This window comes from Arvicanthis niloticus, chromosome 26 (assembly GCF_011762505.2).
Source record: "Arvicanthis niloticus isolate mArvNil1 chromosome 26, mArvNil1.pat.X, whole genome shotgun sequence".
Taxonomy (NCBI): domain Eukaryota; kingdom Metazoa; phylum Chordata; class Mammalia; order Rodentia; family Muridae; genus Arvicanthis; species Arvicanthis niloticus.
The window spans coordinates 37,457,219-37,481,501 of record NC_133434.1 but is presented as its reverse complement, the minus strand read 5'-3'; the positions used below and the strand labels follow the sequence as shown (position 1 = coordinate 37,481,501).

The window sequence follows — 24,283 nt, the reverse complement described above, 5'->3', positions numbered from 1 at the left end:
TAGACACAGCTCTTGAAGGTCTTTTCAGAAGCATGGAAGCATTAACGCATATAAGCTGAGGCTGTGGGCTCACTACCCCGCATGTTCAGGGCCACATTTGCAGGCTCTCCTGAGCTGTCACTTCAATAGTGTCTACTTTCTGCCACAAACTACTCTGTTCTGGAGCCGTCATTCCAACCCAAATGCCCATGATTCCTTTGAATGTAAGGATGCATTTTGTTAGCCTGCTATAGAACTCCATCTGCCTGAGTATCCTGAGAAAATACACGGTCGAGTTCAAGAAACAGAAATGCATACATTTATCCAGATGTCTGTTGTTTCTTCATAGATGGTCAGTGGTGTCACAGAGTCAGGAACGGACTCTATGAGTCTCTGTCTGTCCATGGCATCGTCTTCTACTGGGATGAATAACTCAGGGGAGAGCAGAACTATCTGCAGGTGAGTCTGGGAACGGTCCAGTAGGATGGACCAGGCACTGTTCAAAGGAACAGGGAGAAATCAGGAACACAGCAAGCGCTCAGAAAATGAAAAACCTTCTCTTCTCTTCCTCAATACCTACCAATTCTATTCTTTTTTTTTTTTTTTTTTTTTTTTTTTTTTTTGGTTTTTCGAGACAGGGTTTCTCTGTGTAGCCCTGGCTGTCCTGAACTCACTCTGTAGACCAGACTGGCCTCGAACTCAGAAATCTGCCTGCCTCTGCCTCCCTCTGCCTCCCAAGTGCTGGGATTAAAGGCGCGTGCCACCACCACCTGGCTTTTTTTTTTTTTTTTAGATTTATTTATTTATTTTATGTATATGAGCACGCTGTAGCTGTCTTCAGACACACCAGAAATGGTCATCAGATCCCATTACAGGTGGTTGTGAGCCACCATGTAGTTGCTGGGAATTGAACTCAGGACCTCTGGAAGAGCAGTCAGTGCTGTTAACTGCTGAGCTATCTCTCCAGCCTGTAGACAAGGTCTTTAAAAAATTATTCCTATAATCACAATGGCATATATTTATGCTTGCAAATATGCACATTCACTGAGCTCAGGAAAAGCCATGGAAACAGCAGTGCCAATTCACACAGGAAGGCAAAGCCTACAGCACTGACATTCTAAACTCTGGATCTAAATTAGTTGTAATGAAGTGGCAATTTAACATACGCACTATTTTCCCTCTGGAGTCCATCCGGCTCTGGCAATATATTCAACTCCTTCAAACAGAATCTCGAAAGGTTGAACCAGTTCTTTATCTATGACATCTATAATCTAATAGGAAGGAAAGGGAATACAGTTATGGAAGACAGAAAATGACACACCCACTGGTCTAGTCTACTAGTCTATGGAAGACAGAAAATAACACACCCACTGGTCTAGTCTACTAGTCATCTTTTCAGACGCGGTACTTGAAAGGTTTGAAGTAAAGCCAGCTGGCAGTCGGGGTTCCTGAGCTGCTGCTTTCTACACCCAGGGAAGCTCTAGGACAGGCACTGACAGGATCTCAAAGTCTCCTCAGGGTGTCTCCTAACAGAGCCCTCGACAATAAATGACAGGCTCAAGTTTTGCTCACTTTAGGTCTAGAATCTAGAAGTGACGTCCTTACGTCCTGTACCTTAGCCTAACTGTATCTGTGTACTACATTAGTGAAAGGGACTCTATAGGCAAACTTCTTCTCCTGTAAAAGTTTAGCAAACATAATTAAAAAAAATAAGTAAATTTTAAAAAATGGTCAAAGGATCTGAATAGCTAGTTCTTCAAAGAAGCCACTTATGTGGCCAATAAACATTGGGAACAGCAGCCACAAGGAAATGTAAATTAACCCTGTGAGCCATGGCTTCTAAATGGATAGACAAATAACACGGACAATGACAACTGTTAGGGTGATGTGGAGAAGCTGAAACCCTCATGTACTGCTGGTGGAGATATAATTTTCAAGACAACCCGGTAGCCCCACAAAAGAGTAAATAGAGCCTTATCACATGACCCAACCATCGTCCCAGGTACACCCCAGAGAAACGCAAACATCGACTTTCAAAAGCACTTTCACACCCATGTGCACACATATTTACAGCAGTCTCTCTTTAACTCTCCCTTTTCACTTTCTCTCAAGAGACAGAGTCCCACTACATAGCCAAGCTGGCTTCAAACTTATGAGGCTCCTGCCTCAGCCTCCTGCAATATAAGCACATGTCACTGTCTGTCTTCATGACAGCTTTCCTTAATTTAAGATCAAAAAAATGAACAACCCAAATACCCATCAATTGATGAATAGGTAAATAAATAATATTCAGCAATAAAAAGAAACAAAGGGGGATGGGGAGATGGCTCAGTCGGTCAATTACTGCCTGATAAGCATGAAGACCTGAGTTTGGATCTCCAGTACCCAAGAAAACAGCAGGCATAGCAGCACTGTGCTGTCTCAGCACTGGAGAAGCAGAAACAGGAGGAACTCTGTAGCTGGCTGGCCAGTGGGTTCCAGGTGCAGTGAGGGAGTCTATCTCAAAGCATAAAACAGAGGCTGGAAGAGGAGCACAGGCTGTTCTCCCAGAGGATCTGGGTTCAGGTCCCAGCACCCATGTGCTGCTGACCATCTATTAACTCCAGGGAACCTATGCTCTGTTTTAGCCACAAAGCACACACATAGTACACAGGCAAGCAAACAAGCAAAATACCCATACACATAAAATTTTTAAAAAATAAACAAAAAATGAAGTGAAAATTGATCAAGGAAACACTTGACATTGACTGCTGGTTTCCATGCATTTGCATTACTGTCCCATCCCCACCTCACCCCTGGCACACCCACAAAGAAAGAAATAAAGTAAATGGGCTGGAGACAGCTCAGCAGGATGGTAGCATGATTGAGGCCCTGAGTTAGATCACACACACACACATACACACACACACACACACACCCCAAAGCATGATGCAAATAGATGGACTTTGAAAATACTAAACAAAGAGTCTAGACAACATACTCTATGATTTTGTTCATATGAATGTCAAAGCAGGCACAAGGACTGGGGGATTATAGGTAAGGACAAGGTGCTGCTCGCTGATGTGATGGTGATGCTCTAAAACAAACTGGCTGCCTGATTCTGCAAGTACACAAAAAGCCTCTGAGTTTTAAACGTCAATGAATATACTGTATGTACATAAACAATATCTCAGTAAAGCCATGTTTTAAAGAGTCTAAAACTGGCATAGGGGTGCACACCTTTAATACCAGCAGCCCACTCAGGATACTGAGGCAGGCTAATCTTTGTGAGAGGCTAGCCTGTTCTACATAGAGAATTCCAGGATAGCCAAAGATTCATAGAACGATCCTGTCTCAAAACAAACAAAAAAATCTGTCTGTCTCTCCAGCCTCAGTGCTGGGATTGCAAGCACACAGGACAACAGCAAGCTACTTTATGTGGGTTCTGGGATTTAACACAGGTCCCTTTACATCCCTCTTCCCAGGCCTAGTATGGAGAACTTCTCCTAGGGGAGAAAATTAAGTCAGCTATAAATCGTGAGCCACAAATGTCTCAGCGAGTTCAACAAGCAGACAGATAGAAAAGCGCGTCAGTCAGCCGAAGCGCAGCGCAACGGTGCCGGACACTTACCCCTCCTTCAGCATCAACAACTATCTCAGACATCTTGAAAGTGACCTTTGGGTTTGCTGTGCCTTTAGAAAGAAACGTAAATGATAATGTCCACAATCACTCCAACTAGCTTCCCCAGGTCCCTGTCTTCGGACTTTAGTAAGTTCATGATGCTGCATACAGCTGGGGCTCTACTGTGCAAACATCTTAGAACCTACCTCAGATTCACATGAATAGAAAATACAAAAAGGGATAAAAACCTAGAGTCAGTAAGGGAAATTACCTACCGTTTTTTCAGCAAAATGGACAAAAGTCCAATTATGCAGAAAGAACAGAATCACCTAAGTCTGTGATGGGGGACATCCTCTAGCCCGAGTTACCTAAGTCTGTGACGGGGGGGGACATCCTCTAGCCCGAGTCACCTAAGTCTGTGACGGGGGACATCCTCTAGCCCGAGTCACCTAAGTCTGTGACGGGGGACATCCTCTAGCCCGAGTCACCTAAGTCTGTGACGGGGGGGGGGGGGGGGGGGAGAAACACACACATCCTCTAGCCCGAGTTACCTAAGTCTGTGATGGGGGACATCCTCTAGCCCGAGTCACCAGTTTTATGAGCATATCTGCCTCGGAAAGCCATTAAAGGTCCCAAAGCTACACTTGATGAACAAACCACCTTACCAAAGGTGTTGATAATCAAGCTGACTACACACTTCAGTGACCACACATTTTGGGATTGGTTTTGAGACAAGGGCTCATCTTGTAGCCCAGGCTGGCCTGGAACTCCTGACAACCCCCATGCTGCCACAGGCTTCCAAGCACTGGGCTACAAGCATGAGCCAGGACACCCAGAGGAGGAAATGAATAAATAAAAGCACTAGAATACCATACCTGTTTTAGGATAACGGAAGGAATCTGCCCTCCTTGTTTCCAACATGGGGGACGTGACATGAATAATCTCCACCTCAGATTCATCATTTTCTTCATAGAGAATTCTAAGAATTTTACCACCACTAGGAGCTTAAAGGGAATTTAGGTATTAGAAATTTAGAATAATTATTATAGACTACTCTGCTCACGATTCCTTCCAGAACTAGGTATTTCACTAAGGGAAATAATTCATGCATTAGACCGACACTATGAATCAGTGGCGGTAGGGGTTGAATTCGGGTCCTTGAAAACGCTAGGCTGGTGTCCCACACTAGGCCTCACTTCCACTGTTCTGCTTTCAAACAAAAATGTTACTAAATCTATTTATTTACCGTGGTGAATGTGTGTACACAGGCCTTATTACTGATTTACAGCTAAAAGTTTAAATACATTTTTAATGGAACATGAAAAAATTATTTAAAAGTCATATCTGAGATTTGGACATTTTATTTTAAAGTGTAAATGCTTTGCCACAATTATACAGAACAAGACTGTTGAAATAAATCATTCAAAACAACTGAAATTTTTTTTTTTTCATCTTCTAGTGTCTTCCAAGTCCCTTTTACTAGGACTTAAAGTTTATCCTTTTGGGTGGAAAAGAAATGTAAATGTGTGATGTATTTAAATATCTACACACCTATATACGTATATACAGGGGGAAACATCCTGAAAGATTTTGACTTGATATATCTTATATTTTGAATTATTTAATAAAACAAAAATGCTAAAAGTTTAGTTATATTGAATGCTTTGTGTCAAAATAGTTCTGTATAATTATGGGCAAATGTCTACATTTTAAAATAAAAGTCCAAATCTATGACATGGATTAAATTATGTATTTTTTACTGCCCTCTAAAGAAATATTCAGACTGCTAGCTTATGACAGCAGTGATGTCATAGATTTACTAACGGCTCCTAGCAGAGTGCTAGCTGCTCTCCCAGAGCACCCGGCTGGGTCTCCCACACTGCTGGAGCAGCTTACACCCAACTGCAGCTCTGATCCCTTCTTCTGGCCTTTGCAGGTCCCAGGCACATACATGGTACATACATACATGTAGGAAAACACACATACAAAATTAAGAGTAAATAAATCTTAAAAAATAAAAAGTGAAGCAGAGAAAAAAGTATTCAAGTATATAATACTTAAGAAATATTGCTTCATAAACTGTGTTTTTCATTTTGTCTATAAAATATATGTGTATGTTCTATTAGGCCACCCATGATCGTAAGTGAACTTCTCACTGGTTGTGTTAGGTTGTGTGGGTCACTGCTTTAAGCCAGTTAGTCACACACACTCAACTGCTCATGCGGACGCTACTCAGTCACATGTTTAACAGCATGCCATTTTGTGGGTCTTGCTATAATTCTGCTTGACATTACACAGACCGGTTTTGTTTTGTTGCTGAAAAACCAGCAAGGAGCAGCCGAGGCACTGAGGCAGAATGCGCTTGTCTCTGCTAGAACTTATGTAGAGGATGCGGCCTATTTTTAAATAGCTACTAGGAGGTTTTAATGTTCATCACATTTTAACTTACTGATCCAGCTTTGGGCTCTGTATCCCAGTCAAACTGGTTAATACTTAAAAGTGACCTGTAACATACTACTTTCAACTTACTTCTTTCAGCTTGGGGACACCACCAGTAGCCAGAGTATCTGTCAAATTCTTCTTGAAGAACAAAGGTGGCCACACCAGCTGATCTGGGATCCTCTTCCATGTTGGCTAGCTCTGGACAAACATAAAAGGCAAAATTATCCCCTGAACTCTTTTTTTTTTTTTTTTTTTTTCCCCAATGGGACAAAGCAAAATGCTTCCTTCACTTCTAAAGAAAGGTAGCTGATTGTAGTGGTAAATGGTGGAGCCAAACAACGAATTCAAATCTTGGCTTCACCATTTACCCATCGTGACCTTGGGCAAACCTGCCTCACTCAACTGTGTTTGTCACTGGCAGAGCTCAGCCTGTGGTCGGCTCTACTGCTATTAGCACAGATAGATACCTAAACAAATAAATCACCAAGCCATCTGTTGATGCTGTGGATTTTTTTTATAAGACAGTGGAGTAGTTTTGAGTGAGGATGGTCTCCATTGTAGTCCCCCCATGTCTGAATGCTTGGTCCCCTGTTAGTAGAACTGTTTGAGAAGGATTGGGAAGTGGTCTTATTGGCGGAGGTGTGTCACTGGGGTGAGCTGGGCGCACACCAGGCCTAGGCGCTTTCTGCCTCTGCTTGTGGATCAGATGTGAGCGCTCAGCCATTACTGCTCCAGCCCCATGCCTGCCCGCCCCACACTCTCCGCCATGGTGATCACGGACTAATCCTCTGAAACTGTAAGCAAACTCCCAATTCAATGCTTCCTTTTATAAGTTGACTTGGTCATGGTTTTTCATCACAGCTACAGAACAGACATGAAGACAGACAGGGTCTTACTATATGACAGGCTCATCTCAGAGACAGGCCTGCTCTGCCCCGAGCACTGGGATGACAGTGGAGACCACCATGTTGGGGATGCTATGGATCTTTTGAGGACATGTGGGCTGCTGTTGGTCACTGTGAGTGAAGATGACTGTGAGCATTCCTTCTTGTACAGTGGCCTCCATGGATGCATGCTTTCATCCCTTCTGAGCAAATATCTAGAAGCAGGATGGCTGCTAAGTGAGTGTTTAACTCTGAGAATGTATTTTTATTACCTTACACGTTTACTAACAGTGTGTGAAAGTCCCAGCAGCTGGTGCTCTCAGTCCTCTCACTTGTGCAGTGATATGTCATGATTTTATTTTCTTTTTTAAAGACAGGGTCTTACTCTGCTGCCCAGGCTAGTCTTGGATTCCGAGTAATTCTCCTGCTTCGGCCTCCCGAGTCCTTGGACTGCGGGCACATACCACTATGCGCAGCAACAGGTAAGGTTTGAGTTTGTTTACTCGTTGTTGTTGTTGTTTGCTCTGGGTAGCCCAGGCTGTCCTAGAACTCACTTTTTAGATCAGGCTGGCCTTGAACTCAAAGATCTGCCTGCCTCTGCCTCCCAAAATGCTAGGATTAAAGTCATGTGCCAGCACACATCTTTAATTTACCATTGTTTGATCATGTGTAGTCTACATTGTGTGAAATGAACGTACAATAAGAACTAATACTCCCTTATCCAAAAGTTGAGTCAAGTATTTGGAACTCAGAGTCTCTTCATACAGTGCACATTTATGATGTACATAGATTATGTAATATTATGTATTATATTATGTAATTATATTATGTAGTATAACCAGCAGCACAACCGGATGAACTGTAATTTAACATCCAGCGGCAAGCTGAAGGAAAGGCAGGGCAAACTGTATAAATACTCTCAAGCCAATCCAGGTCAGGGTTTACTACCAAATGCAGCATCAGTAAGAGCCAGGCCAGGGCTGGGCTCCCTGGGTCCTTCCCTACCACAAGCTCTGCCTCCAGCTTTATTTCCCATTTTGTTCTCCTTTAGACGTGAGGACAGGCACTGCTAGCTTGTATCTCTGCCAGTATTACAAGTTACTCACTCACTGGGTTAACTGGTATCACCTTGTCTTCCCAGCAGAGGGTAACTGGGGCAGGAACCAGTACTTCTAAATTTCTCCATCACACTGAGCAGAGGGCAAGCTCACACCCACCCTGATCACATTTACTTCCTAAGGTCAGCTTTCATCACAGCCTACTGATTAGCACACGGGCTGAGCCCGTGTCCTTCTTCCGTCCCTTTCTCTACAGACATCCCCAGCCTTCCTATGCTTCAGCCGCCAGTCTAAACACCACACAAAAACTAACTCATTAAGGCCTCTTGACAATGCACTCAGTTGGTTCACATTTTTACAAATGTAGAAACCGAGAGGCAAGCTAACTAATGTGACGAGACCGGAATTCACGAACGGCAGATACAACACTTAAACTCAGACCGCCTGGTTCTGTATTAGTCTATATTCTCTGCCTGTGCTCTGATCCACAGCAATACTAGAAATAATGACTATACCACACACCTATATGTACAGTAAAGAATAAAAAACTATAACATTCTCTAGAATTCCAGTATTTTCTACTTAAATTCTGCTAATCTTCACAAAATTCTCTGTGGAAAACTATTTTACCAAAGAAAGCAAGCCAGGCATAGTGGTGCACCCTATCAGTACACTTTAATATCAGTGCTTGGGACTTGATCTCTGGAGTTCTCGAGTTCTGATCTGCATAGTGAGTTCTCGGACAACCAGGGCTACAAAGAGAGAAAGAGCCAGCCTGCTCAAAAAAAAAAAAAAAAAAAAAAAAACTTTTAACCTGGCTTACTTCTGACAGTTTTGTGAAAGCTACACAGTCTGAGTCTCAAATACAGTAAGTGGTATATACTGTTCAGTGTTTGTTAAAAGCATGAAAAACGGCTTCAATTTTCAACAGATTGGTTAACTAGCTCACCCAACATTTCTGCTGCTAGTGAATACTCTTCTCACTTCCTGGTGTTAAAGGAAACTCAAAAATGCCAAAACGTATTTTCCAACATTTTTTCTATGCCACTCTCTTTGTCTCTATGCTGTCCTCCAACATTACATCACATGACTGCAGTCATGGCAGCTGCCAAGCCTTAGTGTTGTGGTCAGTAGTATCCAAAACTATTTATATCCAGTACAACCGTAACCACCTGGCTAACTGCTGAAGCCTCCTCCACCGACCCCGCCAGGACTGGACAGCTGAGGGCTCCAGCGCCTCACAAAGGCAGCAGCACCTTTTAAAGGAAGGCCTTTCTCCCACAGTCCCCTTCTAGACTACTTTGCTCACATACAGATCTCACTCAGGTCAGCTCAGTTTGTCTTTTCCCAGTCACCACTTCTCTTGGAACCCAACAGCACTGCACACTCGGCTCTCTCTTGTGCTGCTAGTAGTTTGTTTAGCTGCTTGATGCCAGCATCCCCACAGCTAGTCTGTCTCCTTTAAAGTCAGTAAAGGTTGGCTCCTTTAAGATCTTAATCAAATATCACAAGCTGCAAATGCCTAAGTCTCTTTACATAGAGCAGCCTGGTGTTTCCCCAGACCCCAGCGGCATTCTCCTGCAGACTGTAACGAGCTTACTTACTTATCCTGTAGACAATGCACATGGTTGTTACATTATATTGCTTAAAGAATGACCAGTGGTAATATCACAAATGTCTGCATGTGTCCTTTACAGACACAGCTATCACAGACCTAACAGCACACAACACATGGATGAGATGTGTAGTATGACCCACCAGTGTAAGAGAGGGTGAGGACGGAGAAAATGGTGGGAAATGACAGTAAGGCCTTCCTCCCAACACATCACTTCTTCCATGTAGACTCCGCCCAGCAATCAATTTTTGACAAAGTCAAGTTCTGCCATTTGGAACTTTTGGTTCTGTTGTTGTTGTTGTTGTTTTTGGTTTCTCGAGACAGGGTTTCTCTGTGTAGCCCTGGCTGTCCTGGAACTCACTCTGTAGACCGGGCTGGCCTCCAACTCAGAAATCCGCCTGCCTCTGCCTCCCAAGTGCTGGGATCAAAGGCGTGTGCCACCACTGCCCGGCTCTGTTGTTGTTTTTGAGACAGGTCTCAGTATGTATCCCTGGCTGTCCTGGAACTCACTATGTATGTTAAGCTGACCTCAAACTCAGAGATCTGCCTGCCTCTTCCTCCCAGGTGCTTGGATTAAAGGTATCAATATGCCTTTAATGGTTTTAATGCCTTTAATGGTTTGAATATGCTATGCCCAAGGAGTGACATTAGGAGGTGTGGCCTTGTTGAAGGAAGTGTGTCATTGTGGGCGTGGGCTTTAAGATCCTCTTTGTAGCTTCCTGGAAGCCAATCTTCTGTTTGCCTTCAGAACAAGATGTAGAACTCTCAGCTTCTCCTGCACCATGCCTGCCTGGATGCTGCCATGCTCTGGCCTTGATGATAGTGGACTGCACCTCTGAATCTGTAAGGCAGCCCCAATTAAATGTTGTCCTTATAAGAGTTGCCTTGATCATGGTGTCTCTTCACAGCAGTAAAACCCTAACCAAGACAGCACTGACCTTATATTTCTCCTGCCTCAGACTCCATTTGTCACTCAACAAAGCCTACTTAAATATTCCCACAATGCATATGGTTCTACATTCCACTTTTTCCTATTACAACAGCATCTAAACAGGCTCTCAGAAACAGGGAGGTTGTTTTTCAGGCAGTTTCTGATATTGTGTAACTGGTTTTTCTGTTTGTATCCTCCAAACAAATCTAATTTTTTTTTTAATTAAAATTTCATTTAATGGCTGAGTGGTGGTGGTGGTGCATGCCTTTAATCCCAGCACTCAGGAGGCAGAGGCAGGTGGATCTCTGAGACTAGCCTGGTCTACAGAGTGAGTTCCAGGGCAGCCAGAGCTACACACAGAGATATCCTGTCTCGAAAAACAAAAACAAAAAAAATCATTTTTTTTCCATTTAATGCGAAGGGTTTAGGGGAACTGGTGGCAGTCCTTCTAAGCCTGAAGGACAAGCACGGCAGAGGTGCACTTGGAAATGGCTAACGAGAGTGACGTTATCTAGGGGCTGACCGTACATTCTCTGCCTTCTCACACCTTTAACATTTTAAACACCTGAACTTAAAACTGATGAGCACACAGCTTACTTTAATTTCAAAATGGAAGTAAAAACAAATTCAGCTTTTCAGATAGTCTCAGCAAAAGCAGACAGCAGCACTGTGCCTTACCGTTGTGCACATAGGTGACCCTCCGCTCCTCCCTGGTGACGAGGTTCGATATCCAAATATCACTGCTGTGAATGAAAGCTATCCAGTCTGGATCAGCGGGACATAATTTTGGATCCATTCGTATGTTGGGACAACTAGTTTCCACTAAATTGGGCCTTAAAGGCTGTTGCTAGAAAAGTAAACAGCATTTTAAGTTATCAGGCTGATAAATACAAATCTGTCAGATAAATGACATTTCTAATTAAAATGCACATTGTGACGGCTGCATCCCAGAGGACAGAAGAGGGTGCTAGATCCCCCTGGGACTATGATCTGCCATGTTGGTGCTGGAAATTAACCTTGGGTCCTCTGAAAAAACAGCCAGTGTTTTTAACTGCCCAGTCACTCTCCCTAGTCCCAAATTATCAACTCCTAAAATTAAAAACTCATATTAAAGGCTGGAGAGATGGCTCATCAGTTAAGAGCACTGAATGCTCTTCCAGAGAAGCTGGGTTCAATTCCCAGCACCTACATGGCAGCTCACGACTGTCCATAACTCCAAGATCTGACATCTTCCCACAGACATACATGTGTGAAGCAGGCAAAACACCAATGCCTATAAAATAAAAATACATTATTAAAATTTTTTTAAAACTTATTAATTTCTTAGCTGGTTTGACCAGCTAATTGACCCTTTGGTTTATTTCTTAATTTCCTTTCTGGTTCGGATACAAATTCTCTTTAAGACTTCCAAACAGTTAACATATAGTTACAGTAACTGCAACTTACTGTAAATCCATGTGGTCCTCCATCTTTGACATGGTAAATACCACTGCCAGCTTGAAACAGGAACGTCCCGCTGCCTGGGTGGTAATCATAGGCTGCGATTCCCACAGTTCCGATGCGCTTCCTTTCTCTGAGCAGCTCTTCCTCTCGAGAATACATCCCATAGTCTAGAGTCGCCTAGGACAAAAGGAAAAGGAAAGTCCCCCACTGCAGTCCCCAACGACTGGCCTCTGCCGCTCACCGGAAGCCCAGCATCTCTACTGTGCCACGTCTGCTTCCGGTGTGACTCCAAGAACCATTCCATCAAGATTGCATACATTAGAAAACAAGAAGAAGCCAGGCGGTGGTGGTACTCACCTTAAATCCCAGCACCTGGGAGGCAGAGACAGGTGGGTCTCTGGGTTTGAGGCCAGCCTGGTCTATAGAGTGAGTTACAGGACAGCCTGGGCTACACAGAGAAACCCTGTCTAAAGAAGAAGAGGGGGCTGGAGAGATGGCTCGGTGGTTAAGAGCACTGACTGCTCTTCCAGAGGTCCTGAGTTCAATTCCCAGCAACCACATGGTGGCTCACAACCATCTGTAATGGGATCTGATACCCTCTTCTGGTGTGTCTGAAGACAGCTACAGTGTACTCATATACATAAAATAAATAAATCTTAAAAAAAAAAAAAAAGAGGAGGAGGAGGAGGAAGAAGAGAAGAGGAAGAGAAGGAGGAGGAAGAAGAGAAAGAGGGGAAGGAAGAGGAAGAAAGAAAGAAGAAAATATAAATAAAGCCCATCATCTCAGTGGTTGAGGCTTCTGACCTGGATAACTAACCATGATTCAGCAGTTCTGCACAGTTAGTTACAGAGCAGACATCTTCCCAGCTGCCTTAGCAGGGATTGGACATAGTAGCCCAGCATACCCTAAGCAAGCCAGAATAGACTGTTTTGTGTGGAAGTGGGAGGTGGGGATGGGGGATACAAGGCAGCCTTGCCTTGTCGCCTCTCCTCCTCCCGAGTACTAGAATTACAGGTGTATATCAAGTTCCAGGAGGAAGAGGTAAGAGGCCACCAGAAGTGTAAGGCCAGCCTGATCTACATAGTGGGACTTTGTCAAAAAAAAAAAAAAAAAAAAAAAAAATAGAGCTAGAGAGATGGCACATTGGTTAGACCATTTGTTATTCGACCAGAGGACACAAGTTTGACTGCCAGTACCCACATCAGATGGCTCACAACTATCTGTAATTTCAGTTCCAGAGGATCCAATGACCTCTTCTGACACCTATGCACACCAGGCATGCGTGTGATGCACAGACATACATGCCAGCAAAACATTCATAAACACAAACTAAAACATTTAAAATAAATGAAACTAAACACCAAAAAAATTGAATTATAATATCCTATGATATTTTAGATACAGGAAATTAGTAATCTAAAGATCATACATGTAAAAGCAATGAAATATTTTAATTCCTTTTTATTTAGATCTACTTAAAATATAAAACCCTAGAAGGATGTTTTCCCTGAAATAAATGAAGAAATATATACCAAATCATAGAAATAAGAAGACTTGTTTCTACCTGAAAAAGATCCAAAAGAGGTTTCCAAGAAAGCATTAAGACTGCTGCTTTGTTGATGGTTTTGGGGATTTCAGAATAAAATAGTGTATTTTCTCTGTTCTCACCAGACATGGCTATAAAGAAAAAACAGAAACAAAAACCACATCATTATTTTGTAATACTGTTCTTATTACAACAGTCGTGAATACATAATGTCCTCTACATATTACAATATTTCCATTCCACAGGAACCAAAATGACGTTATTAAGTAGTGTGTGCACACACTTCGTAATGTGGAAATTTCCTTGAATAAAAACGTTTCAAGCTAGGCATGGTAGCAAACACCTATAATTCCAGAGCTCAGGAGGTCGAGGCAGGAGAATCGGGATTTTGAGGCCAGCCTGGGCTAACTGAAACCTTGTCTCAAAAAAAACTAAGTAAGAAAAGCAATAAGACTGCCAAAGCTTCTAACAGTGTCAGGCCCACATCTACAATCTCGGCTCTCAGGAACAGCAGGACTGTGAACTGGAGGCCAGTTTGGGCAGATGAAGAGGCTCTGTCTCAAAAGACTAACCAAGAAGTAAATATAAAATCCCCAAAGTTTCACAGAAAATACTCAGGTTTCATTCTGACACTAAAACTTTGGGTGCACAAATGTATACCACATACGTGTAGGTGCCTGATGAGACCAGAAGAGGGCGCCCAATGAGACCTGGAGCTGGAGTTACAGGTGGCTGTGATGAACTTGAAGGTGTGGGTTCTATGAACTGAACGAGGGCCTACAGAAGCGCAGCAAGTACCCCTAAGCTTACTTAACTCAGATCACTCTGATATTCAGATCTTAGTCCACCTCAAGACAAAACTATTAAAGTATATAAGACAACAGAAGAAAGAGTGAAGACAACTGTCATTTTTGGGCTTTGTTAGTTTCAGTTAACAACAGACAAGATTTCAGTGTGACTTCAGATTTGAAAATTTCTTCTCTTGACTACCTAAATTGTACTTAGAAAGAAACAAGTTCAAGTTAATTCTAGTTTTTCTTCATTATAAAGTTCTGAAACTGTAGAAACAATTCTTTGGAATTCCAAATGAAAGTATACTTAGTGAAATAACAGGATTTGATGTGTGATTTGCTGAAAGTCTTTTGCTTTACTGGAGAAGGGAAAAGAAAAGAGGTCCAAACCAACTGGAGCCAGGTCTCTTTGGTGAAACCACACTGTGACTGAAGTGGATCCATCAGGGCAGTATGGAATGAAATAAGTGCAGAGCAGAATAGAAACACCTCAACTATGAAGATGAGAGCCAAGCCAGAACTGAACACTTGCTGAACAAACACAAGGGCCAGAGTTCCAATCTCAGCACCCACGTGACAAGTCCGTGTCCTGTGCACCCACCACGCACGCCCGCGCATGCGCACGCAGATCTGAATGGAAGACAACAAGGCCTCCCTACTTACCGTAAAAGGCGCTATAAAAGCTGTTTTTGAAAAGCCAGGGAGAAGCAAGAAAGAAGAAAATGAACCACAGACAAAACAAAATCTAGGAGGGAGGGATCCTAAGCTTTGAACAAAAGCCACTACACGTAAAAGATCATGGTCAATTACTTGCTGCCTGCAAGTAAAAATACCCAACAAAATGAACCCAAATTAACACAGCCATTGAACAGAAGTTCTTCAAATGAACGAAGGAGTCATGGATTTGTTTACTTCTGAAATCGATGCTGAGTTACAGTTAGCACTCACACATGAGGAGGTGCATCCTTGCTGAATGCATAACCTCACACTCACCAAGATAATAGACCCTGTCTGAGTGAGGTCCATCCGGATCCGTCCTCTTCACAAACATAAAGTCATGAGGCGCCTTAGCCATCATGTAGCCATGATATTTCCTGGTGTCAGCAAGCAGCTTTTTCAGCTGACTCCAAGAATACCGTTCGACATAAAACGGCTCCAGTTTGGGTCCATCCTGTGATTCGCCATTTCCCTCCTCACACTCTGCAGTTTCAAAGATCTCGACACCCAGCTGCTCTGTTTCCATTGCTGCTGCCATGTTGCATCTTCCTGGAAAACAAGGCACAAGAGGCTGTTTACAGGGCCGTCTTCTAGCATATTATTACAATAGTACTGCCAAATAAATACATAATATGCCTTCCGTCACAGCTGCAGTGAAATAGGAAAAGCCGTAGTGGTGTCCCCCACCTCCACCTCTGTGCTCAGTTCCAAAAAGACTTTTTTTAAATTGAGGTCATGTCAATTTCACAGTGACTATAAATCCCTTTGGGAACTTTTTATAAAAGGCTCTCCTTGGGTATCTCCTGCCAAAATTCCTTTTCCTTTCCCACACTGGAAGGAAACAGGCCATGTGCCAGTTGGCTGCTACATTCCACTCCAGAGCATGTCAATAGTGAAGCTATGTGCCAGAGGAGGTGCTTTTGCTGTTAAAAAGTAACATATCTAACAAATGCTGATTGCTCTGTTTCAAAAATGTAACAAATTAGAACAGTAACATTGTTACAATGAATATTTTAACAATTTAGGGCAGTAACCTAAGAAAATACATTGTTTTCTTTTACAGAGAGGGACTCCTAACAACTAAACACAGACTGATACATTCTGAACCTTCTGCTTGTCTCTAGACACTATCAAGTACTTGTGATACATAGTGTTTACTGATGGTTACATGACCAGTCTTCCTGATTATGTAACTTCTGTTCAAAAAAGGAAAAGGCTGTCAGTGGCTTTAAAAAGTCTAAGCAGTCAATGAGGAAAGCATATGGTATTCACATTGGCATTTTATGTCTGTATTCAATTTACCAGTTCAACACCATAATTATTTAATAGCCTTTAAGACTGATTACACTTATTTTACAAACCCAGAAGACACACTTTCCTCCTTGATTTTTTTCTGATATTTAAATGTAACATGAGAAAAGTATCAGAAAAATAAATGCAACAAAAGGCTATCATGAAACCATGTAGAGTTGTAGCTCACTGGTGGGTTCAATCCCAGTTCCACAAACTAAAACAAATTACATTGTAACCATGCTTCACACAATCATTAACTACGTCTCTAACAATCCATACGTGGCTGTGTATTTAAGATGAAGTCTTTCTTTTAAAGCTCTGCTTTGCAGTTAACATCAATTCATGCTAAGAAGTTATCTGCAATCTAGCAAGTAACCTGAAGGTGCAGGCTGTGAGTCAGTCCACCTAACTTGAATTACTGGTATGCAAAAGTACTGAACTGTGCACAGCGCACGGGGGGTGGGGGGGGGCATTGTATCATTTTCTATGCATGATACTATCACTTCTAATGTAAAAAAAAAAAAAAAACAAAACAAAATAGTTCAAATGCTGTGACATCAGGTATAGTTGTAACACTCTCATCACTGGGCATCTAGGGCTCCACTGACTAAAATCCTGCAGAGAACTGAGTTTTTAGATCAACTGGGACTAAGAGTATCAAGTGGCAGTACCTGAGCATGGTGGCTGTGGGCCTGGCTAAAAGCTAGGAGGCCTACTTTCAACCAACTATGTCAAAGGACCTAGTCTTCTGAGGGACTAAGGGACTACAATGAAAAGAATCTACACCGACCCAACTCAGTTTTCTTAGGTGGGAATTCCATCTCTTCTCTACTCCTTGCAAGAACAAGGCCAAGGAACAGACAAGAGCAGCTCAGTAGACCCTGAGTTTTACTGCTGGAGTCACTAACAACTTTAGAGTCCTCCTATGTGAAAACTCACATCAACTTCTACTTAAAAACTGGGAATTTCAAAATGGACTGTGCTTTACACACACAACAGTTTAAATGACATTCTGTTGACAGTAAATATTCTGTACAACACAGGGTGTGCAATTTACACATTCGTGTAACTAATTTCCAGGATTCCCCTGATACTCTCTCTATATAAATACATCCTCAAAATATGTGGCCTCAATTTTCTAAAGCAGGGTCCTATCCACTCTCAGCATAATGCATATATCTCACAGCCCCACCCTCTCCACTTCTGGACCTTCCCTGGTGCCTACCTGATGGAACTTTCATCTGCTCAGATCTCTTCAACTTTCAGAGAGATCATTTTCACCTGGCCCAGCTTTAAGCACAGATCCCTCCGTTCATCCTGATCTCTTCTCACAGGGGTCTTTCCTTTTCTCACCATCCAATCCTGCTTACCAGATAAGAGATGTTGATCATTACAGTGGACCGTATATGGTCAAAAAATAAGCCTAAAAATCCCCCAATATTTAACTGATAGATTTCCCGTTAGTGTAATATGTAATGCCTGAGTTCTTTCGGATCTCCAGTTTGTCGAAAGTGTGTTTGTGTTGATAGGTCTTACAGACCCCAGGCAGGTCTTCAATTCAGTCCTCTCGCCTCAGCTTCCTGTGCTGAAATTGCAGACCTTTGCTAACAAGCTCAGCCCGAAAATTACTTTTTCCAGAAACATAGTTAAATCCCAACAGTAGGTGTAAATCTCGATGCCCAGACACATTAAATGGAAAATTATAGGTTTTAAAAATTGCAAAAGTAGGCCAGAAATGGCTCAGCAGTCAAGAGTTAATAATGCTATTGCAGACGTCCCAAGTTTGATTCTCAGTAGCCATTTCTGGCTGCTCACAACCACCCATAAGACCAGTTCTCAGGGGGACCCAATACCTCTGGTTTCTATGGGAATTGCACTCACATGCACATACCTTCATACATACACACAAACCTTTTTTAAAAAGGCATATAGATGTGGTGTCACATGTAAAGCCTTGAATTTGACAGATGTGATTTATTTCTAGGGCCAGGGAAACGGTTCGAAAGTTAAAAGCACTTGTGGCAGAAGCCTGAGGATCCCCAGAAAGCCAGGAAAGCATTAGCGGCTCTGTCGATCCAGCACCCCCTAATGCGGCAAGGGAGGCACAGATAGGAGAATTGGCTGAAATTGAACAGCTAGCCTGGAGTGTGCAGCAATTGAGACTCTGCCTCAACGAAGTGGAAAGAGAGGACTTCCAAAAGTTATCCTCCAACTTCCACACGATCCCCAAGACATGTGCGTGTAGAGCCGCGAGCACACACAAGCACACACACACAAAGATAGAATTTATTTCTATGTGCCTATGTTCCTTTTACATGTCATATCAAGCTGGTGAGAGAATAAACTCAGTACAATAAAAAATGTGCACTATAGGCCATTGTTTGCAGAAAGGGAACATGAATTTAATCAACTAAATTGTGTCACTTGTCTGTTTGTAGACAGTGTCTCACTCTGTAGCCAAGGCTGGTCTTGAACTCAAGATCCTCTTGCCTCAGCCTCCCAAATGCTGGGGTTACAGCTGTGCACCACTATACCCATCTAGAATTTTTTGACAAAGATGTCCTATTCATTTTAAGTGTATTCCATTTTTACCTTCTTTTTCTTGCCATAATATTGAGAATAAGTGAGATAGGTAGCTTTTCTTAAAAAAAAAAAAAAACAAAACAAAAACAAATAAATAATCATTATGAAGCCAGTTGATAGTCTAGGTTAGGGGAAAAAAAATGTGTTATTTTTGCAACAATAAATTGTATGTTTAGACTCTAAGAGTCGAGACACCTCCCCGATGTGCGAAGCCCCTCATTCCGAAAATGACACATTGGGTTTAAAAGCGCTTCGGGATGCTCGGGGGGGGGGGGGGGGTCTACAGAAATGGCATCCCGTAGCTTCTTATGGTAAGAACCAATCAGTCGTCCAGACCCCGCACCCCTCACTGGAGCCTAGCCACTTCACTCTTCGGAGTCTACAGCTAGGAGAGTTTATCAGAGGTTAAAGGGCTCGAAAGCTACGAATGAGGAAGGAGGAGAGGTGTGGCGGCGAATGTGGAGCGAGACAACAGTAGGAACAGCAAGGCTGAGCAAGAGAGGATGAGCAAGCCGGACGGGAAGGGCAAGGACCCTGCTGCGAATGGGTGGGACAGAATGGCAGCGAGACGGTGAGCGCGGAGGAATGGATCGAGAGTGAAGCAGGAGGGAGGAACGGCGGCTGGGGAAAGGCAGCGAGTCCGAAGGCGAATCCCATCCGCCACTGGCGGACCTCGGGCGAACCCTTTCGCCTCTGCGGATTTCCGTTTCCTCCTCCGTAAGCCCGGACCGTCCCCGGCATCCCAACCCGAGCCAGGCTCTATCAAGATAACGGACGTGCGAGTCCGAGCGAGCGGGGCAGCGGCCAGCGTTCAGGGGCGCCTGCCTAGCGAACGTTGGCGGCCTCGCAATCCGAGTGTGCGCTTCCTCTTCCGGCCAACGGGGCCCAGCCGCCCGCTCTCCCTGCGGGAGCGGCCCGAGGGCGGCCGGCCGGAGCGCCGTGGCCTCGCGGGCGCAGGGGAGGGAGAGCGGGCGGATACTGCACCTTCCCCCGGGCCCGCCCGGACGGTCCCGATGCGCTATGGAGCGGGCCTACGCCGCTTCATGCCGCGCCGCCTCCGCTCCCGTCGGGGCCACAGCAGCTTCCTCGGCGGCGGCCCCCGCGGCCCCCAGACAGCGGACGAAGGGACTTAAAAGCGGCGGCGGTGGCGAAGACAGCACCGGAGGCCTCGGCACTTCCGGTTCCTCGAGCCCCGCCCTCCGACCGAGGAAGGCTAGCGGCCGGACCAAGAAAGGATGGCTCTCGCCTCTGTGCGCGAGCGGGCCCCACAGCGCCACCCAGCGGCGGGAGGAGGCGCGCCTAGTGGACGTCCTGACGGGAGGGAAAACAGGTTCTAAGAGAAACCAGCAAACATTCACCCCACTTCTGTTGTAGATAAACTCCAAGTTCACAGGCCGGTGGGATGGCTCAGCAGACACAGGCACCTAGGTCTACAAGATTCCTGAAAGAGCAAACCAGGTCCAGCAGGCTGCCATTCAACCTCTGTATCCAATCTCTCTGTCTCTCTCTGTCTCTCTCTCTCTGTCTCTCTCTCTCTGTCTCTCTCTGTCTCTCTGTCTCTCTCTCTCTCTCTCTCTCTCTCTCTCTCTCTCTCTCTCTCTCTCTCTCTCTCTCTCTCTCTCTCTCTCTCTCTCTCTCTCTCTCTCTCTCTCTCGCACACACACACACACACACACACACACACTCCTGCGTTAGAGCAGAAAGCCAAAATTCCTGCCTTTTTGCGATATCAGAGGCCAACTATGGCTTTGGAGACCTACACAGGAGCATTACACAGTTATGATGGGGAAAAAAAAAAACCAAGAATTTGGATACAGAAATTTGTCCTTTTTTTAAATTAATTGATTATTTATTTTATGTATATGAGTGCTCTATCTGCATGTATACCTGCACGCCAGAAGAGGGCATCAGATCCCAGTATAGATGATTGTGAGCCACCCTGTGGTTGCTGGGAATTGAACTCGGGACCTTTGGAAGAGCAGCCAGCTCTCTTAACCCCTTGAACCATCTCTCCAGCATCCAGAACTTTGTCTTTAATGTTAAAGGTCCCTACTAGACCACCCATTCTTCCTTAGGTTAGGGTCTTCTCTCTGTAAATGGATATAACAACATGTCCTTTAGTTGTGATGAAAGAGAACACTGTGACACTGAGACGTAAAAGATAGAGAAATACGGCCTGGAGGTGCTGTTACACTCAGAGGCAGGTCCCTTGACCCATCATTTGTTTCTTAATCTACATTATACATTAGCTGAAGGAAAGAGGAGAAAAAAAGTAGTGTAAAGGGTAGCTGGGAAAGTAGGCAGAGACCAGACTGGTGAAGAAGCTACTCCTCCCCTGGCTCCTGTTATCTTTGGGAGCTGTGTGTCATTGGGATTGTTGTAATGCCACTAAGAAAGGATCCAGAGGCATTGTGTCCCCATGCAGTATGTACTGTAAGGTTAAAGGAGTCTTCCCTGTAATTTTTTTGAGGTTGATCTTCCTAAAAGAAAGGACAGTGGTTTTCTCTAAGTATCTCATACGATATCTCTGACCTGAGAGCAGATTTTAAGACTTTAAATACACACACCTACCTCATTATCAAAATACCGTGAGCTATCTGGAACTTCCTTTGTGCTCATGGATTCTCTATCATTAGCTGTCACTGTTCTCAAATCTGGGCCCACGAAGAGTGAGGGAAAAGGACAGATTTCATGATTTTTATGCAGTTTGCATTCTCATAATGAATTAGAAGACAGGCCTGGAGGTACAGGCTGGAACCCTAGTACTCAGAAAGTTGAGGCAGGAGGATTCTGAGTTCAGGACCAGTCTGGACAATTTAGTGAGAAGAGAGTCAGACTCAGACTTATTAGTTTTTAGATTTATTTTCTCTCTCCTCTACCATTGTTAAGATGAACAAACAAACCTCCCCACTGTAGCTCGGTGGTGGGACAGGTGCTTCGAAGCCAGGTGTGGTGGCTTGCACCGGTAGTTCCTATTTGGGAAACTAGATAAGAGGATTTCCGAGAGTATGAGGTTAGCCTGAGCTATCAGGTGAGACGGAGGCCAGCCTAGCTTATATGGTGCATTCTAGACGCCTTGCTACAGAGTGTGGCTGTGTCTCTAGCGCCTCTTTTTTCCCCCTCACAGAAAGGTGCTTGGCTCGACTGAAGCCCTGGGCTCAATTCTCCAGCACCAAGGCTTATAAACAACCCTCAAATTCTGACGAAGCTGTAGGGCAAAAGTCTGCAGCACAGCTTCCTGGCAACAACACCTGCACCCATACAGCCACAGAGCAAAGGTTCTAGCCAGAGCTTATCTGGGTCTTAGTGGAGAGTGTAGGAGGCTTGTGAGGAGTTGGAGGCAGTGTCTCTTGGGAAACTGCTAGAAAGATACTTCTCTCCCTGCAGCTTCCTGTAACCTATGGTTTTCTTTCCCCTTTGCCAAGAACATAAACGATGCTTATCACAATCAGGACTTGTCTGCTCAGGGGTGGGTGTCCCATAATTCGTGTCTCCCTTTGGTTTCAGCACAGTTTTTTTCAGTGTACCTGTCAAGAACCCTGAGACGTGCCAGGCATGGTGGTGCACACCTTTAATCTCAGCACTCTGGAGGTAAAGACTGGGACATCTAGGTGAGTTTCAGGCCAGCCTGGTCTACAAAGTGAGCTTCAGGTCAAACAGAGCTATACAGAGATAACTGTCTCAAAACAAAACAATCACCACCACCAACAACAACAACAAAAACTCTGAGAAGCCTGCCTGAGTCCTTCGTGCACACTTTATATGAACATGTGAGTGAGAAGCTGAACCTAAGTGTCTCATTATATCTCTACTTGCCAAGCAAGTCAGGCCTTGCCAAGTCGTATTATGTGTTATTGATAAAGCTTAGCTGGTTTTATGCTGCCCTGTAGTCTTGGCACTAAACAGGAAAAGACAAGTTACCAAGGACATGAAGCATGACTAAGATAGAACAGCAGGGAATGGGGGTTGGAGACGTGCCTCAGCAGTTAAGAACACTTGATCCAGGGCTAGAGAGACGGCTCGGTAGTTAAGAACACTGGCTCCTATTGAAGAGGACCCAGGTTCAATTCCCAGCACCCACATGCCACCTCACATCTGGCTATAACTCCAGTTCCAGGACTTCTGACACTCACACAGACTTTTGCTAATGAAAACCAACAATGAACATCAAATAAATTTTTAAAAAAAAAAAAAAAAAAAAAAAACCCTTAAATCTCTTTTTGAGTTCCTAGCACCCACACAGTGGCTCAGGTAATACCACTTCCATGTGATCCAGTGAATCTGATGCCCTCAGTGGCCTTCTTGGGCACCAAGAACTCCCACAGAGAGTTCCTACATAGATATAGATTAAACCCATACACATAAAATAAAAACAAAGAAATCTTCTTTAAAGATACCACAATGTGCGGGCAGGGACCGAGAAGGATGTAAACTGAATGAATAAATTAATTAATGGGAGAAAAGATAGCATATCCGGGCTGGAACAGGTTTGCCCATGTGCGGACTGAAGCAAACCACTACCTACAGGGAGGTTTTAAGTGGAAGGTGAGACCCTCCTGTATCGAGGCCTCTTTCTGAAGGGTCTAGGCTGCATCAGTTGTTGTTTGAGGTATTGGGTCTGTAGTCCAGACTCTGACAACCTTCCTTTCTGGGTCTCTACCAGTGACCAGGTTTAAGGAACTAAACTCCAGTTATGAAGCAGATCTGGCCTCACATCTAGCCCTTCTCCCCGCTGACAGGAATATTAGCCTCATCATTATCTCTCTCAACTGTAAGATGAGATCAGTAGCACGGTTCAGATGGACATCACCGAGTGAAATGATGCACTGAGAGGAATTAGAAATGCCTATGAACAGTTGGGGTTCCATGTGTCATCTGACTTATTAATGGCGGTGATGTGAGTGATACAGAAGTGGAGAGCACAAAGCCAGCCGAGGCCTGACCCATCCGCCTTGGACAAGACCCTTAGATCCTGTGCACAGGTTTGTGTGCACAGTCTATCTAGCCATCTCATATATATGTATATTTTATATGTAAAATATATATCATATATATTATATGAGCCCCTATACCTACTTCTTTGTTTCCCAGAGAAGGGGAGTGATCTGCCTAAAGTCGGAAGGCCACTTATTGGCAGTTTTTAGATGGAATTCCCAAAATTAACCAACAAGGTGTAATGTTCTCAGGACCTGGGGTGTTAAATCAGTTGGTAAAGTGGTTGCCATGCAAGCCCAGTGACTTGAGTTTGACTCCAAGTACCTACATAACAAAGCCAAGCTTTGGCAGCGCACACTTTGTAGTCCCAGTACTGGGGAGGAAGAAATAGGATGATTCCTTGGGCCCCTCTCCAGGCAGCCTAGCTGAGCCTGGCAATCTTTAGGTCCACTGTGAGCTCCTGT

General features: G+C 44.0%; 1 protein-coding gene across 4 annotated transcripts in view; it reads right to left on the bottom strand.

Annotated features, from left to right (window-relative positions):
• Positions 1-20,135, bottom strand: part of Dpp8 (dipeptidyl peptidase 8) — a 47,628-nt gene extending 27,493 nt beyond the window's left edge. Inside the window, exons 1-11 of one of the 4 annotated variants that reach the window (XM_076925788.1) lie at positions 19,869-20,135; positions 17,527-17,663; positions 15,285-15,557; positions 13,519-13,631; positions 11,957-12,130; positions 11,189-11,357; positions 6,110-6,220; positions 4,456-4,584; positions 3,590-3,651; positions 1,150-1,250; positions 298-475 (exon numbers count right to left, since the gene is read on the bottom strand). In XM_076925788.1, coding sequence (XP_076781903.1) covers positions 298-475; positions 1,150-1,250; positions 3,590-3,651; positions 4,456-4,584; positions 6,110-6,220; positions 11,189-11,357; positions 11,957-12,130; positions 13,519-13,631; positions 15,285-15,557; positions 17,527-17,542 — 1,326 coding nt within the window. In that variant the 5' untranslated portion in view covers positions 17,543-17,663; positions 19,869-20,135. Of the gene's footprint in view, positions 1-297; positions 476-1,149; positions 1,251-3,589; positions 3,652-4,455; positions 4,585-6,109; positions 6,221-11,188; positions 11,358-11,956; positions 12,131-13,518; positions 13,632-15,284; positions 15,558-17,526; positions 17,664-19,556; positions 19,802-19,868 lie in introns of those variants that run through there. The other 3 variants (XM_076925791.1, XM_076925790.1, XM_076925789.1) reach the window with 3 other exon arrangements.
• Positions 20,136-24,283: the final 4,148 nt, after the last annotated feature.